The 17,976-nt window shown below is 42.4% G+C and overlaps 1 protein-coding gene across 3 annotated transcripts in view; it reads left to right on the top strand.

Annotated features, from left to right (window-relative positions):
• lamb2 (laminin, beta 2 (laminin S)) overlaps nucleotides 1-17,976 on the top strand; it is a 48,695-nt gene that overhangs the window by 26,536 nt on the left and 4,183 nt on the right. For 2 of the 3 annotated variants that reach the window (XM_005477947.4, XM_025901911.1), the window contains exons 12-34: nucleotides 776-955; nucleotides 1,052-1,164; nucleotides 2,776-2,855; nucleotides 3,489-3,624; nucleotides 3,711-3,869; nucleotides 3,964-4,091; nucleotides 4,172-4,304; nucleotides 4,375-4,567; nucleotides 4,880-5,023; nucleotides 5,523-5,754; nucleotides 7,140-7,309; nucleotides 7,638-7,673; nucleotides 9,821-10,045; nucleotides 10,159-10,376; nucleotides 10,456-10,552; nucleotides 11,829-12,010; nucleotides 12,110-12,300; nucleotides 14,146-14,330; nucleotides 14,469-14,710; nucleotides 14,887-15,090; nucleotides 15,573-15,717; nucleotides 15,829-16,036; nucleotides 16,123-16,264. In XM_005477947.4, the coding sequence (XP_005478004.1) occupies nucleotides 776-955; nucleotides 1,052-1,164; nucleotides 2,776-2,855; nucleotides 3,489-3,624; nucleotides 3,711-3,869; nucleotides 3,964-4,091; nucleotides 4,172-4,304; nucleotides 4,375-4,567; nucleotides 4,880-5,023; nucleotides 5,523-5,754; nucleotides 7,140-7,309; nucleotides 7,638-7,673; nucleotides 9,821-10,045; nucleotides 10,159-10,376; nucleotides 10,456-10,552; nucleotides 11,829-12,010; nucleotides 12,110-12,300; nucleotides 14,146-14,330; nucleotides 14,469-14,710; nucleotides 14,887-15,090; nucleotides 15,573-15,717; nucleotides 15,829-16,036; nucleotides 16,123-16,264 (3,743 nt within the window). The remainder of the gene's footprint in view (nucleotides 1-775; nucleotides 956-1,051; nucleotides 1,165-2,775; nucleotides 2,856-3,488; nucleotides 3,625-3,710; nucleotides 3,870-3,963; nucleotides 4,092-4,171; nucleotides 4,305-4,374; nucleotides 4,568-4,879; nucleotides 5,024-5,522; nucleotides 5,755-7,139; nucleotides 7,310-7,637; nucleotides 7,674-9,820; nucleotides 10,046-10,158; nucleotides 10,377-10,455; nucleotides 10,553-11,828; nucleotides 12,011-12,109; nucleotides 12,301-14,145; nucleotides 14,331-14,468; nucleotides 14,711-14,886; nucleotides 15,091-15,572; nucleotides 15,718-15,828; nucleotides 16,037-16,122; nucleotides 16,265-17,976) is intronic. The other variant, XM_005477948.4, reaches the window with a different exon arrangement.

Genomic DNA, 17,976 nt, shown 5'->3' with positions numbered 1-17,976 from the left:
CGTTATGCAGGATTTACCGTCTGCTTGCAAAGCTCTTTGGCTACACGGGGAGAGAGATTGTGGGAATTCAGGCACAAACTTGTGTGCAGTCCTCCAAAAGCCAGCATGATCATAGTGGTACTGTGTAGGTATGACTAGGAATGAGAACAGAGGCTGATTTTACCACAAAGAAGAAGAAATGGTTCTTTGTGCTGTATTTTCTTTTACAAAAGCATTCTTTGTATAACATTGACTCTTCCCTCGTTGGCAGGAACGGGTCTAAAGACTCAGGCCTGAATAGTTCTGTGTAGCTTTTGAATACCGCTAACATGGCAGCATGCCTGGACCTTTACCTGTGGCATTAGTTTAACACAAACAATGGAAACAGGGCCACATGGCTAGCCTGGATTTGGATATACCATAACTGTAATTAGCCTATCAGCTTTCAGCTGCAGTTTCAAGGGTTTAAAAGTGCTCTTTCTGCAGTGCTGTATTTATCCACACAATCGTTCTTTTAAAAGTCTGTAATCAGTGCATGTGCACTACAGGCTTCATGTTTGGTTAAGACGAGTTTGATGAAGTTAAAATTAAGTTAAATAGTTTAGTAATTATTCTGTCAATGTGAGAGCTGATGCTTTTTGTTGGAGGATATATCTACAGTGTTATAGAAACCTCTCCGTGGACCTGTACTGGGCCATGTTTTAGTTGTTGAAAATTACTGGACTCACAGCAGAAACCACACAAACTAGCCTAAGTGTAGATTTTCATCATTTAATGCTGTGCGTTTGTCCCGCAGCATGTGACTGTGACCCCGACGGTTCACAGAATGGGGGGATGTGCGACAGCCACACGGACCCGTCTCTCGGCATGGTGGCAGGTCAGTGCCGGTGCAAGACTAATGTGGAGGGGCCGCGCTGTGACAGGTGTAAGACAGGCTTCTTTGGTCTGAGCACGGACAATCCTCACGGCTGCCAGCGTGAGTATATCCCCTCTTAGCAGTCACACAAGTTCTGAATAGTCTCTGTCCACTACTCACTACTACCTCCACCCTATGCCCCCACCCTGCATCCAGCTTGTCAGTGTGACCCCAGAGGAACAGTGTCAGGTAGCTCCCAGTGTGACCCAGTCAGCGGAGACTGCTTCTGCAAGCGTCTTGTCACTGGACGCAGCTGTGACCAGTGTCTGGTAAGACGTCACAAACGCACTGATTGTTTTAGATTTGTCTTAAATGTCTTCATTTTTCATTTTATATATTCCCTCTTTGTCTCTTTCCCCACAAACAGCTGTAACCCATAGAAAGTGTTTTCCATACTAATGCCGGTCAGTCATTTTTGGCCTTTATGTCTAGATCTGTCTGAAAAGTGAAAGCCAGAAATTCATATTCACCCACTGAGCAAATGTCCATTGATTAGAGGTTTAATGTACTAGTGGTCTAGCTGGTAACCAAATAAATCAAATCAGCTTAACTTTGGATCGGAAGTACACCCAGTAGTACACAGAAGTACACATCTGAAGAACACCCAGCTGTTTAAAAAGTGTAAACAAACTAAAGTATATTTTGCTTAGATTCATACAACATTTGGTTGTGAAATTGATGTGACCTAAATGTCCACTTCAGGTGTACAGATTGATATTCCTGGAGAGCGATTTAAAAAAAAATAATTTATTAAAAAAACACTTAATATATATATGTGTAACAAAAAATCATTTATACCATCTATATGCCAGGTGAGGTCATGTCATGCTGGTGTGCCAGAGTGGTGAAGTGGTAAGCAATGATTTAATATAGTTGTAACATAGTAACATCTTGCTGCCATTTTGCCTTTATTTGATAGTTAGAGTCAGTAGAGGTGAGACAGAGAACAGGGGAATTACCTGCAGCAAAGGTCCTGAAAGGTAACTTGGCAGGTGAGAGCATTCACAGCCATGCAGTGTTCCCTCTCAACAGCTCAGACCTCCTTAATTTGCTTTTTCTTTTAAACCACTCCTCCCCCTTTTTACATGCTATATTTCACATCACAGTTGATACTGTTTAATTACAACAGCATCAAATTAAGTTTGACATTTCCTCACACCCTCTCTGGCCAGAAGGTGATCAGCTTCCTGTTATAATTCGTCCTCTTGTCAAAAACCCTCTACTCAGCCAGGAATAGTGTAGGCAGGAATGTGTGCTCCTGCCTGGGTCATGCGTCTAAATTTAGCCCAGGGATTTGTGGCTTGTCCGGTTGGTGTGGGTTACAGCAGGCCCTAAATGGTCAGGTCTGGACCTGGTCTGCAAGTGGATCCTGTTGTTTTACAAGCCTGCTTTTAGGAGCATTAATGTTCAGTGGAAAACTATTCTTAAGCACCCTGCCACTGCTTTGAAACTTTAATTATATATTATTATATATTATAAATTATCAGGGTGAATGCATATTCATCCATATCCTTCTGTGTCACCGCAGAGGGATGGATGTGAGGCTGGAACCAGAGCACACAATAAGCAATAACCAACTTCTTATGTAACTCTAATGGAGAAACCACAAAGTATCAGTTTAGCAGCCAAAACATAAAAGTAAAAAGTGAAACTGCTGACTGCAAAAACATGTAGCACACTGTCAATTTAGCTTTTTCTGAGCAAGAAGACAGTGTGACAAAGTAAAGTTAAACCATCGGGGCAGTAGTGGTGCCCCACGGCTTGTTTTATTGGACTACAGAGCTGGGCACAGTAGTGTGTATGGTAGTAGTGTTTTGCGTGGGTACTCTGCTCGTCTGTATCAGTCAACCTGCCCTCTGTCTGTCCTTGTCTGTTTCTAGCCAGAACACTGGGCACTGAGCCATGACCTGAACGGCTGCAGAGACTGCGAGTGTGACATTGGAGGAGCACTGGACAACCAGTGAGTGCTGCTCTGAGTCGAGTCGACAGAGTCTGTTACAGCTTAGAGGACCTTTTAAAACCATTCTTAGATGGATGTTTGCTCAAAATACCAGCTGGTGTACTCAGCAGGATAAAAGCAGAAGGAAAAAAGTAATCTTTTTATCCAAGCTGATCCATGTTGATCCAGTTTAGAAGTTCTGAGAGTCAACTTTAACTACAGGAAAAATCAATAGTGCTTTATTTTCTGAACTAGGGCCACTGAATACTTATTTTGCAGCTCTGTTAGATATGTTTGGTGCACACATTCTTCTTAGCCAAAGGGTAACCACATCTGCAGTTTCAGCATAATGACTTGTAATAAATCTTGTCATCTCTTAATTTTTCATCCAACTCATCAGGACAAAATTAATGAATAGCATCATAAATAGTAATTAAACCTTCCCATCACCCTCAGCTGTCATTTGTGTTTAGTATATTAATCAATTGTTAGCGTGCTAAACTCAAATGAATAATATAGTAAACATCAAACCTACTAAACAATAGCAAAGTACTATTATGCATCACAGATCTTCTAGTATGGGTGCAGTTATGTTATCATTATATGTGACATATGAACGGTGGCATTGATTTGACAAGATGTATGTATTCAAAGCTGCTCCATGGAGAGCGGGCAGTGCCGCTGCCGCAGTCACATAACAGGGCGCCAGTGTACACAGGTGGAGTCTGGATATTTCTTTATGGCTCTGGATCACCTTCTTTATGAGGCTGAGAGCGCCACAATGGGACGGGTGAGTGAGGCCGTCACACATTGGTAGTCAGGCTCTTTAGTAAGAAGAAATCTCTACAAGCATGTCTTCCGTGTTTATGTTCTCAGGGCTGTGTGGTGGAGATCAGGGAGCATCAGCCTGGCCGACCCGCCATGTGGACAGGTCTTGGGTTTTCCCGGGTACCTGAAGGTGGAACACTGGAGTTCCGTATTGGTGACATTCCCTACTCCATGGAATATGATTTGCTCATCCGCTATGAGGCGCAGGTATATGCGACTGTTCATGTACCGTGTCATGTATCATCATAAAATGAAAGGAGTCCGCAAATACATGCTTACCATGCACAATGTTTCTATGCAGATGCCCAGGGACTGGGAGGAGGTGCAGGTAACGGTGATCCGTCCAGGGCCAATTCCTACCAGCAGCCCTTGTGGAAACACCATCCCCGACGATGACAGGCTCATTGTCTCTCTGCCTGCTGCAGCAAGGTCTGTGACTCACACATTCGCACACAGATGCGTGTCAGTACTGGTGCACGGTAACTGTGCACTGCCTGCGTTCTCCTCAGGTTCATGGTGCCTCCTCAGCCTGTGTGTCTGGAGAGAGACGTGACTTACACCCTCCGCTTCGACTTCAGACGCTATCAGGATGCCAACAGTATCCTCAATGGAGCAGCCAACGCCGTCCTCCTCGTGGACTCTGTGAGACGCATTTCAGTTGTCTAAAATAAGAGGCGTTTTCTTGCCTTTTTAACAAATCCTTCTTCTCCAGATTGTGTTGATGCCACGCCACTCCGCCATGGAGATGTTCAATGCAGGAGATCCAGCCTCCAACACCAGGAGGCAGACCTATGAGCGGTATCGCTGTCACGACGGGGCAAAGAGTGTGACGCGCCCACTGATGAGTGACACCTGTGCCAAGCTGATAAGCAGCATGTCCGCTATCATAAATGACGGAGCTCTGCGTGAGTTACAAATAGAGCTTATCTGTTTGTATGATGTTATGATTATATGTTTATATTCCTGGAGCCTGCATGATCTCAGACAACATCAGTGAAATTAACACTGTTTATGACACCATTATTGTCCTTCCTAAAGTTAAATGCAGCTCTCAGAGACGCCTTAAATCACTCATTATTTATCTTACAATTTTCAAGATGTGCTCCAGAAAGGTGACTTTAGCCTCACTTCTTTCCTCTTTTTCTCTCATTGTGATCGTTGTTTATAATACATGTTTGGATCCGGTGGTTTGATGCTGGTGCTTCTCTGTCCTCCAGCTTGTAATTGTGACCCTCAGGGGTCCATCAGCTCTCTGTGTGATGTCCGGGGAGGCCAGTGTCGCTGCAGACCCAATGTGATGGGTCGACGTTGTCACCAGTGTGCTCCAGGAATGTATGGCTTTGGGCCCTCAGGCTGCACAGGTGAGAAGTGCAGATTCAGCTCAGGCCTTTCTCATTTTTCCTGCAGGTCCATTCCATATTTTTTCCCAGCTGCTAATGTTTAAACATTTCCTCAGTAAGTTTAAACATTAGTGGCGATGAGAAGTTAAACATTAGTAGGGATGGAAAAGCAAAGTATTATGAGATATCCTGTCTCTTTACAAACTAAAGTGCCATACAGATGAAGAATCACTGAAGCACTCTTTAGTGGAACCTGTTGTCAACTCACACCGGCAACATTACAGGTGTTGAGTAGTGAGCTTGAATTGTGTACTTGTACATTTACAGTTCTTTTGAGTTGTGTACAATGCATCTGGCGCCCTCTACTGCCTGTCAGTGCAACTTTGCTATTCCCAAAGCCTCTTTTTTTATTTCTACCTTCAACTTTCTCCCACCTCCTCTTCTTTTCCCATCACGTCCTTCTAAAACCCTCTCATCCTTTTTAATTTCCTCTTGTAATCTCTGTCTGTTCTCCATCAAGCCTGCGGTTGCAGTTTGGAAGGCTCCGTGACGCGACTTTGTGACAAGTTTACCGGTCAGTGTCAGTGCCGTCCAGGAGCATTCGGTCAGCGCTGTGACAGATGCCAGTCGGGTTACTGGGGCTTCCCGAGCTGCCGACCCTGCCAGTGTAACGGGCATGCAGACCAGTGTGACCAGAGGACCGGCGCCTGCATCAGCTGCAGAGATAATACTGGAGGGGACAAGTGTGAGAGGTGATGCTCCAGCACTAGTTTGCTTGGAATCTTGTGGATGAGATCATCAACAATGATTTTATTCCAAAGTTTAGACAAAAAAAGAAAAAGAAAATTAATAATTCTAACTGACGTGCTCTAAAAAGTCATTTTGCTTGTTTGCAAAATATAGGGTTAGAGTTACGACTCGGAGCTAGCGCTGGAGTTGTCACCAATGATGCCTTAAACATTTAGGGTTAGGTTTAAATACAAAGATATACAGATTAAATTTAAATCAGAATCTGAATCAGAATACTTATCTATACTTAATATTGATCCCTAGGGGAAATTATGTAAAGTGGCATCTGGCCACGCAAGAAGCTAGAGAATATGAAAGGAAACACTGCAAACAGCTTCAGACACAAAAGAAAGAAACGGTTCACACATCAGAGCAAAAAAGCACTTTGATGACGTACTTTGTAAGGCACTGCTGCAAACAGTGGCTTTGAGTAAAACTGTGTTGTTTCACAGTGGTTAGCACCGGTGCCTCACTGCAATCGGTCAGAAGGGTAAGATGGCGCTGGCAAGGCTGGCAGCCTTAACCCAATTTCCCTCGGGATGAATACCGGTAAATTATTATCAGTCAATCAACCAATCAATAATCCTGGGTTCAAGCCACCTTTCTTGTGGACTTGTGTGTTCTCCCTGTGTCCGTGTGGGTACTCCAGTCTCCTCACACATGTTAAGGAAACACACTAGATTAACTGGTGATTTTACCTTGGCTGTAGTTGTAAATGCGAGGGTGGATGTCTGTATCTCTGCATTCGCCATGTGACAGATTGACAGCCTGTCCAGGATGTATCCTGCTTCTCTTTCAGCAACATTTGGGATATTCTCCAGGCCAATCGTGACCCTGAGTTGGATAAGTGGAAGAAAATGGATGGTCTAATGGATAGTATTATCTAGAACGTAACATTTATATATTTTGTTAACACTGGTTAACTAATGAATTTCCTCTCTTTTCATAAAAGATGGGCTAATGTATCCTCTGCTGAAGGATGTAATAAAGGAGGCACTGACGTGACTTTGAACACTCCTTATTGTAGCTGGCATTCAAATACTCACCGGACATCTCAGTCAGTTCGAAACTGACTGTTTACATTTGCAGTGCGTTTTAGCAACACCTCCTCATCAACACAGCCAGTGATGACTGTACCAGGAAATACGTGCTAAGTTAACAATATCAGCATTGCACAAAAAGAAACCCCTGAAGAAAGTGAACATTTGGAGCTTGTAGCTCGCAGAGGCTGTTGTACACGTGCTACATATTCATTATTTGAAACTTTGGCCACATTTAAATTCAACATCCACCACTGTAACAGAAGCACACCTGTTCACCTGAGTCACCCAGCTTATCATTTCTTTAGGTGTGCCAATGGTTACTATGGCAATCCAATTTTGGGCACAGCATCCGGCAGTCAGTGTCGTCCGTGCCCCTGCCCAGATGGTCCCAACAGCGGACGCCACTTTGCTGTGTCTTGTTATCAGGACAGTCATAACAGACAAATCATCTGCAACTGCAACCAAGGATACACAGGTAAACCTGACTCAGTGTACTCTTAACTTCTGTTTGCATCACGTAAAGATGACCACGAAGTATTAGTATTTTATGTCACTTACTTTTGCTTCATCAGCATTGTTTTTGTAGCTGATTTTGGATTTTGTAGCATATCTTACATTATGAATGACCTCAATGATTAATATTAATCTGAAACAGTGCTTAAAGTCTACAAGCTACAGTGATAACACAAGTTAAGACAGGGCAGAAGCTGTAACTGAAACGAGGTAAGGATGATTCTTTGTCAGCGGCTTCTGGTGAATGGTAACCTTTATCGTTTCCTCCCTCCCCTGTATTACTGGCACAGGGATTGTTAAACGCTCCGGGGCGAACATTTTTAATCGTGAGTAATGATGGTTGACCCCGCTCCCTTCCCCTCCTCCTCCCTGTCCACCAACCCTCACTTTCCGCTCCACCATTCTTACCCATGCATGGCTTCAGCACCCCTCCCATCAGTGGTGCTGTGCCACAGTGCACTCCTGAGTGAGACCTGGCTCAAAGAATGCCAAATCCTTTCCTGTGACTGTCTGTGATTTTTGTGAGCCTGAAATTAGAAGTTTAAACAGCATTAGAAGTGTAGAAATAGCATTTGAACCACATCTGTAAAAATGCTCCTAATACAAGGGCCTGACCCAGATTCAGTGTTTTTTGAGCAGTTCTTACAAAAATATACCTTTTAAAGTGCAAAGGAAGCATAATGTGGGCATGAGTCTGGGTCAGTTTTGTGTTTTGAGCAGGTTTCATCTGTTTCTGTGAATTAATGATGTTGAGAATTGTTAGCAATTGTGGCAATATGGCCATACAATCAAGATAAACACATTTATTTGTATATTATTTACTCCATAGATAAAGCATAATGGAGCACTGCAGGCCCTAAAAATGCAGATTATTTCTTTATATCCACAGCTCCCACTTTCTGCCCCACACTGTTTTTTCTTCCCTTTGACCCCCTCTCTCCTTCATTCTTGTCTTCCATCCAACTTTGCTGTCGTCTAATCCTCTCTGTACTCGAGTGTCTGTGCTGCCAGCGCAGCCTGACTTTACCTCTCCCCACATTCTCATTCTTTCTTTCTCTAAGTTTCTTCTGTGCTCCAGTTCCCACTTGGCTCAGGTATGCCGAGTATTTCGGCTTTGATTTCTAACTTTAAGGGACAGCTAATGATCTATGAAAACACTGAGGAATTTAATTTTTACAGTGTTCTGTTAAAACAGAGAAAGGAATTTCCAAACATCCTAGTTTTATTTTAGATGCTTAGTTTGCACAGAGACAAAACAATAAAAAAAAAAACTACCAGGGTCAAGGTTATCAGCGCCCCGTGATGTTAATAGTTGATTTTGTTTCCTTTCTTGCTGAACAGCCTGGAGTTTGTTGTAGTTTTCAGCAAGTTTAACAAACGTCACCAGCCCCATTCTTCTTTGGTGAGTCTCTGAAGCTTCTGCATACAGTGGTCCTCTGGCACGGACCTTGGTCTTCAGTCTCGATGGTCTCACAGATTTTCAATGGGATTTACAGTCAGAGCTTTGTGCAGGCCCGTCGTTAATGTTCACCTTGGATGTCTGGAGGCAGTTCTACACCAGGAGTGATGTATGTTTTGGGTCTTTGTGGTGTTGGAAGACAAAGCGACGACCAAGACCCGGTTTACCTGCAGACTGCTTGAGGTTCTTCATGTATTCTTCTTTCTTTATGATTTTTTCCACCTTGACAAGATTTCCTGTCATGGCTACGGCTGTGGCAGGCAGGATGAGGACCCAAACACAGGACTCAAATATGGGAATTTAACTGAAAATGGCAGCTTTATTGCTGAAAATAATTCTTCACAAATATAGAAAACAAAACTGAAAGCAAGGAACTATAAATATGAACTCAAACCAAAACACTAAGAAACTGGGAAACTAACGGACAGAGACAAACACAGGGCTTAAATAAACCAGCAGGACAACGAGAGGATGGAGGAACCAGTGGGAACACAGCTGGGACAAATGAGACCTAACGAGACAAGGGGAAGCAAAACTAGATACACAGCACACAGAAAATCAGATCGCAGGTGTAGTATGATGCCACAAAATGTCCTGGAGAAGAATATGGGGACAAAGATGCTTCACTAATCAAACTGGTTAACAAAACCCTTTTGAGTGATGGCACGTAACAGAGCTGATACATAACAGACTGCATAAGTAAAATATTAGATTTATGTAATCATTTCCTTGCTTTAAAAATGGGTTGAGCCAAGTGTTAGACTAACAGGTTTCGTTTAGTAGAAAGGACTTGAGAATCTGTTTATGATAAGTGGCCGTATAACTTTTTAAACCAAGATTATCTACTGATTCTAACACTGGAACTTCATACTTTCCTGCTTCTTCTTAGATCATTTATCCTAAAATCATGGCACAAAATAGAAAATTTCAAACTATTTTTGCCATCATATCTTCTTCTTCCTCTCTACTCTGGCCATAAATAATGGCAATTTCTTCTTCTTTATCCCAACCTAGGTGCCCGATGTGAGGAATGTGCCCCGGGTTATTACGGTAACCCCTCCCAGGCAGGAGGGCGCTGCCAGCCGTGCCAGTGTAACAACAACATAGACATGTCAGACGTGAATGCCTGTGACAGTCAGACCGGACAGTGTAACAAGTGCCTTTACAACACTGAAGGTCCCAACTGTGGCATCTGCAAGAGCGGCTTTTTCGGGGATGCTTCCCGACGAAACTGCAGGAGTGAGAATCACTTTCACTGTGAAAAGAAAAAGCTCTGTGTTGCACATTAGCGATGCTTCAGAAAAAAAAAGAAGGTCTGTCTGTGAGCTTATTTAGCCTTTCTTCCCCTTCAGAGTGCACATGTAACTTCCTGGGTACTGAACGCAGCCAGTGTATTGAGCGCGAGGACTGCGTGTGCCAGCGGGCCACAGGCCAGTGCCAGTGTCTGCAAAATGTCGTAGGTCTGGCGTGCGACCACTGTGCCCCCAACCACTGGAACCTGGCCAGTGGGAGGGGCTGTGAACCATGCAGCTGTGATCCTAACAACTCTGTTACCTCTGGGTGTAATGAGGTAGGGAACACTTTGTGTTTAAAGTGGGAATGCATTCACTATACAGAGCTAGTGTGACATATTTCTTTTTGTTGTGCAGTTCTCTGGTCAGTGTCAGTGCCGTGATGGCTTTGGAGGGAAGACGTGCACAGACTGTCAGGAGAACTTCTGGGGAAACCCCAGGACACAGTGCAGAGGTGTGAGACACAAGAACAAAACGGTGTTAAAGAGACCAAATGATTTAAAGAGATGAACTCTCGCTGCTCATGCTTTATGCTTACAGAATGATAAACACATACACACACCAGTGCTGTTGGTTACAATGAGTTTTAAAATGAATGTAGTCCATAACAGGACAACAGTCAGTCAGGTTAGTCAGTCATCAGTATCAGCAGAAGAGGACTGCTTTATCCACCTGTACTATTTTCATTTGGCACACTAGCTTTGTTTTGGGACCTCTACGCTCTTCCAAATGCACACTTGGAAAACAGCAGCAAGAACTTAACACAGAACACTGTCTGAGAATGTAAACGTTATGATTTAGAGACCCTCTTAAGTATTGTTGTATCCTCTAGGCACTGCTGTACACTTGACAGGGGTTACTCAGTTGCATCCTTGTGATTTGTAGCCTACAGAGATCAATCTTGAACTTTTTATAACAATTTTGTACCATAAAGCAATATTACAAACACTGACATTATAATGAAAATGTGATAGTAGAGATTTGTGACTAAGCTTGGCTTCGGTGTGTGGCTGGATTTTGGCAGTAAGAGTTGTGTTATTGTGGAAATTTTGAGGGGCTATATGCAATATTGTACATGAGTACATTTGCGTTGTTTTAAGCTAATATGCAGTTATGTATAAAATAAAGTGCACCTTCTCCAAATTCAAATTCAGCTGAAAGATTTTTATGTATCGGTTATGTATGTTTTGGGAGTTTGTTGGTCTGGAGCATCCAGCTGTGTGCTACCACAAGGAGGAATGACATCATCACTAATCTGTGAGAAGTAATTTTTCACGCCCATCAACCAGGGAAGGGTTATAACACCATTTTAAAAAAATTTGAAGTTCATCATCCTACAGAGAGAAATTTGTTCACAAGTAGAAAACAGTCAAGAAAGCTATCATTCTTCTCAGAAGTGGGCAACCCAACAAATGCAGCCCAAGGTCAAACTGTACAATTCTCAGACAGATTACAAAAAACCCAAGAGCTTTGTCTTAGACTCTACAAGTCTGACTTAGTGTTTTAAACGTTAAGGTTCATGACAGTAGAACTGGAAAAAGACTGATTAAGTATGGCTTGTTTGGAAGGGCTGCCAAGAGAAAGCTTCTTCTGTCTTTAAGAAAGTAGAGAAAGAAAATAAGAGCGGTGTTCAGCCAGCATCAGGTGACAACTGACAGAAGCTAATATGGTGCTGCTAGACTAGCTCCAGTTGTTCTCTACTAACTATCCTCTCATTTTCTCCCCTATAGCATGTGACTGTGACTGGCGTGGGATTGAGACCTCTCAGTGCAACCGAGTGACAGGCCACTGTGTTTGTCAGCAGGGAGTGTCGGGTGTCCGCTGTGACCAGTGTGCCAGAGGCTTTTCTGGCCAGTTCCCCAACTGCCAGCCCTGTCACCAGTGTTTTGGGGACTGGGATCGCATTGTGCAGGTTCAGCTTTAATGCAGGGGAGGATAGATCTAATCCTTGAATCATTGATTGATTAGATGTCAACCCCAATCTTTCTTTTCTCTTTGTTGTTATTACCAGGACTTGGCAGCACGCACAAAGGGTCTTGCAGAGCGTGCCCATGGGATTCAGACCACTGGGCTTATTGGACCCTATGAGAAAGCCTTTAAAGACCTGGAGGACAAACTGGCACAAGCTCAGGACATTGTCACTGCACGCAATGCCACTGCTACAGCTGTCACTACCCTAATGGAGCTTATTGAAGATCTTAGGTAAAGCTGTCGGATTCATCTGCAGTTATTTTATCGCTTAACTTAGCTAATAGTTTCAGCATAAACCCTTATCTTCCTTATCATGCTCAGTTCCAGCTCCATATTTTTATTCTTTGACTCCACTTTCATAGCTTTGCATGACACACAGTGCAGAGTGCCTTAGTCCACCCTGTGTCTTAGTTAAGTATTTCTGGCTCCTTTCACCTTATTATTATTCTGACTGGTAGCAACCTGTAAACAGAAGGTTTGGCAAGGTGGTGGGCGGAGCCTCTGTTCTCACAAGATAGAGTTGTGTGCCTGAGATGACCATATTAGGAACATCTGCTCTCACATGCAGGACCAGCAGTTGAAAAAAAGCTATTTGATCAAGGAATTTTTATCATATCTTTTACCACATCAAATAGCAATACAACATATGTCCCAAAAGATCTCTGGTGGTCTTTTTTAAATGACTATAACACACAGCCTCTCTCACCCAATAGACAAATGTTGGGGGCAGATAATCCTATTATCTTGGAAGAATGAGGCTTCTGGCTAGCAGAGAAGCGATGGCAATCATGGGACGCCTTGAACAGCGATACACTGTCTATTTTAGAAGAAGTCTAAAAAATTTAGTTCCACAATCTATGTAGCTATGGAGATAACCAAAGCGTGTGCATTAGTGTGGCTGGGACCCCTCTGCAGTCATATTTAGGATCCAGTTCTATATGAATTTTTGATAACTTGTCCTTAGACCCATGAAGATGATGCACGCCTTTAAACTGTACTGCAGAATGTCTAAGGCACACTGTACAGGTTTAAATTCTCGTTATACTTTTTTTTTCCAATTTGGGTCCGGAGTCAGTTTCCCATTTCAAGATCATCTCTTGTCCTTTTTACAACAGCGTTTTTTGTAAGTTATGGTCTTGGCAGGGATCATTTTCTGTGAAAGAAAAGATATGCTGTAAAACACCCCTTGGTTAGATGCTGGCAACACCAACCGTTTATGGGGAAATCTAGGGTAAATGGGGTTAATTTAGCAAATTAATAACCAGCTTCATCTGACTGTTCATCTGGTCCCCAGTGTTAGAGTAAGTGAATCCAGATAATGATAATATACTCTATTGAACTTGCTCTGGTTTATTGAAGTGTATTGAGAGAAGTATACATCCTACTCATTTGTTTGTCTCATGTGAAGCAGGCGCGTGGTTGGCTGGGAGTGGACCCAGAATGCAGGACTCAGCAGACGGATGTTAAACTCAAAAGCACAGTTTTATTGCTGGCAAAATGTGACGCAGGGACTGGGGATAAACAAACATGGATTTATGACTGACTGGGGAAACGATGAAAACGATGAAACACAGAAGATTATGGGAACAGGAAGGGATAAATACAGGGACAGGACTACAGATGTTCTAGATTGATTAGACAGTGAAACCAGATAGAACACAGAGAAACCAGACAGACACGGGGACATGAGCGGGGAGACAGAAAGGATAACAAAGCATGGAGACTAAACAGACTACAACAGCAGACGCTGATGACAAGAAACAGAGACGAGACTAGGAACAGACTGGACACGAAAGGGAACTAACATAACAAAACAAGAACCTTGAACTAGAGTGTAAACATTGAGTGTAAACATTTCATAAATCCAAAGGAATGAGTAAGAGTCTAGAACAAACTCAAAAACTGAGTTGAAGACCCAGGACCGTGACATTTTTTTGATTTGATTTGAAATCTTTGATTTGATTTTGAAATCTTGTTTTTCTAACTGATGCAGCAAACCAGGAAAGAAAAAAAGAACTTTCAGAAACTGAGATTTGTCTGTAGATAATAGTTACAGATGTTTGTCTTATTCACCAGAGCACAGATTGGTGAGACCACTGATACCTTAAACAGTCTTGAGGGAGAATTAACCATCGTGCAGGACAGCAACTCAGAGGCAAGCAAGGAGCTGAGTGCTTTGGAAAGAGAGGCCAGAGAGCTTAACCTCACTTCAGAGCAGCTACACCACCAGCTGGATATCCTTAAAAACTCCAACTTCTTAGGTGAGAAAACGGTGTTGATTTAAATTTCAGTCTAATAAAATGTAAGAATATTTTTTTTGCATAATTCCCTCATCTACCTCCCATTTTTCACTCCAATCAGAAATAACATCAGCATCCTCTCTAACATGTTTCTTAAAGGGGCGTATGACAGCATCCTTGGCTCCTACAACAGGTCTCGTGATGCAGAGAGGCGGGCTAATGAATCAACCACCACCAAGCCCAGTACAGTTAGCCAGTCTGCAGACACACGCCGCCGCACTGAACGCCTCATTGCTGCAAAGAAAGACGACTTCAACCGTAAAAATGCTGCAAACAAGCGTGCTCTGGGAGAGCTCAACACCAAAACACAGGGCTTAGAAATGAAGAAGCTCAACGAGAAGGTTTGTTTTATTCTTTCTTGTTCTTGTTTAGCTGTCTGCACTCATATAGGTTCATATTTAATCATATTTATTTGAAAATGGGGTTCAATCCACTGTGGGTGTATGTGCACCTGAGTCCTGCACATACACTTGTAATATCCATATCAGTGAAATTACATTTGCATTCGTACCAACAGGTCTGTGGCACCCCAGGTGATGCCCCCTGTGCAGAAAGCCCCTGTGGTGGTGCAGGTTGCCGTGATGATGAGGGGAAGCGTCATTGTGGAGGCCTGAACTGTAATGGTGCTGTGGCAGTAGCTGACAATGCCCTGGAGAGAGCCAGACATGCAGAGAGGGAGCTGAACAAAGCCATGAAGGAAGTGGAGGGACTCTTTACCAAGGTATATGCAGATCTATGGATGAGGTGTGTGTGTGTGTGTGTGTGTGTGTGTGTGTGTGTGTGTGTGTGTGTGAAACGAGTTTTCACAGGACTCTGGTTTCCTACAAAAAACGAGTTACTTCTAGCAGTATCTTTAAGTATAGACTGTATTTGTAGTTCAATTGCTTTATCACTGTGACACATTAATGTGGAGGAATTTTGAACCACCCTTCCCTGTAACAATCCTTGCATCTTTATCTCCAAATATCAACATTAAGAGCTTGGGTCAGTTCTGTGTCTGACCAGTTAGCTCAGTAGAGTTGAGAAACAGACAGAAGCATGAGGAGCTTTCAGAAGGTGATATCGATAGTGAGACACCTCGCTTGATTTTCAGAGAATTGAGGTTACTCTAGTAACCAAACATTTTGATCGCACTCACAGTAATAAGTGCAGTTGTTGTAAATTTCCCTATCACAGCTTTAAACATTTGTGTCTTTTACCCAGGTGGCAGAGGCTAAAACCCAGGCAGAGGAGGCTAAGGGTAAAGCCAAGGCAGCTCTGGATAAAGCCGCCACTACCAAGAACAAAGTGGAGCGTTCCAACAATGACCTGAGAGACCTCATCAAACAGATCAGGGACTTTCTCACGGGTAAGTCTTTAAAAGATTTATTTATTGTTCATTAAAACCGTGTTGAATATTTATGTTACCTGATAATCTAGCCTCCTAATAATCCTGATATGTCTCATTAATCTCTCTCAGAGGAAGGCGCAGACCCAGACAGTATTGAGGCAGTGGCAAACCGTGTGTTGGAGCTCTCCATTCCTGCTTCACCCATTCAGATCAAGCATCTCGCTGATGAAATCAAGGAGCGGGTCCACAGCCTTTCAAATGTGGATGCCATCTTGCAGCAGACGCAGAATGATGTCCGCAAGGCCGAACAACTGCTGCTGGATGCCAAAAGGGCGAGGTAATTAGATTTAAAACTGTATTATAATGTATCGGTATAGAATTATTTGTGCTACTTGCAGTCATTAATGCTTCATTTTTGTGAAGGCATCATGCTGAGGGGGTGAAGACGACAGCAGAGACAGTAGAACAGGCCTTGGTGGATGCTAAGAATGCCCAGACTTCAGCAGAGAAAGCCATAAGAAAAGCCAAAGCTGACATTGGGGAGACTAAAAAACGGCTGACAGAGGTTAGCAAAAATTCATAACACTTAATGTGTATTGTGGGCATTGCCTGTATACAAAAGATGGATGAAGTCGCTGTAACATCACTCATTGGTTTTGGATTCCTAGTTATAAAGTTTCAGTGTTAGTATTTTGACCAACATCATGTTAGTTTTTTAGAGCCCAAAGTTGAGTGCTAAGTTATCAGCTAATTAGCAAGCTTCTTTAGCTAGCTGCATACATAATCTGTATCGATATAATGCCCACACTGTCTCATTTGCTAAATGTTATTCTTACTGAATTCAACACGATGTTAATTTGATTAATGATGCTCAACATTATTGACAAAAAAGATGATAAAACAGGGTCGCTTTGGGATGAGCCTACTGTGTGATTGACAAGTCACTACTGTATGAGCAGGGCAGTGGCCCTTGGTTTCCCAGTCATTTCTGCTCCTCACTAGTCACGTTTCAAAGCACTGATATGGTGATGATGAAAACTTGAAATCCATTTGTGTACTTATATGTACAGTTATCTTAAAGCACTTTAATTCCAGTGGTCAGTAGAACACAAAAACCTCATGTTTAGAGTCCCCTGCCAAAAAAACAAAAAAGAAAGTTTGAAAATTTTGCAGACTTTGTCCCAAATAAAAGTTTATAAGGTTTTTTTTTCCGTAAAGGTCATATTTCCACTGTTTTGTTTGTTGTTGCAGAATCTCTCTGGTCAGTGGCTGTGAGCCACAGTCGAGCTTAACTGAACAACAGGTCATTTCTTTAACCATTTTACATAAAAAATATAGTTTAGGAAGTTAAGAGTTGTTTCTGTTGGAAAGCTTCCTTTTTCAGCAGGCAAAAACAAGACAAAAAAACAAACTAGATTTTAATGACCCTAATTATAAAGATAAACATATATATAACAGTGTTTTGTTTATAGCATGTTTCTGCTGCCCCCTAGTGGTTATAAAATATGTAACCATAGATTAAAAGGGTGTTTTTGTTAGGCTTTTTTTTCCATTCATGAAATTTCAGGGACCAAAACATATGCAAGTAAGTAAACTTAGTAAGTAAGTATGTAAGTAAGTAAACTTTATTTATTAAGCGCTTTTCACAGACAGTCAGTCACAAAGTGCTGTACACAAATATTAAAATGTGACACCAGGGGCCTGTTCTTCGTACTTCGCTTACTACATCCAAGATCAAATGACACATCCAAGATCAAATCATCGCGCCAACTTTGAGCTCGCTAATCCGGTTCTCCGAACACACCTGTTGTTGACGATTAGTATAGCTGGATGAAGTAATCTGAGATCACTGGGTGGCTTAAAAGGGGCTACGCATTGATAGTAGAAACATTGATTGGCAACCCTTTGATTGGTCGGCGAAGATGTCGAAGGAGCGCGCTCAGTATTTTTCAGCAGCAGAGCAAGAACTCTTGATTGAGGGATTTCAGGAGTTTCAGAGTTAAATTAAAACGCAAGGGAACACTGCAAAGGCTGCAAAAGCAAGGAGAGAGGGCTGGCAGAAAGTTGCTGACAAATTAAACTCGTAAGTAATTTATTATATTATATTACATTATATCCTCTTTCACATTAGAGCCACAACAGGACCCACTAGAACATGGGAACAAGTAAAAGTGAAATATAAGAATATTCCATAGAATGGTAATAGTTATCACTTATATTGCTTTTAGTCTATGACAAGAGACCCTTGAATAATCTGTTTGTTTGTTTATAACAGCA

The sequence above is a fragment of the Oreochromis niloticus genome, linkage group LG20 (genome assembly GCF_001858045.2).
Source record: "Oreochromis niloticus isolate F11D_XX linkage group LG20, O_niloticus_UMD_NMBU, whole genome shotgun sequence".
Lineage (NCBI taxonomy): Eukaryota > Metazoa > Chordata > Actinopteri > Cichliformes > Cichlidae > Oreochromis > Oreochromis niloticus.
Note: the sequence above shows the minus strand (reverse complement) of the source record. Positions and strands in the feature narration are given on the sequence as shown.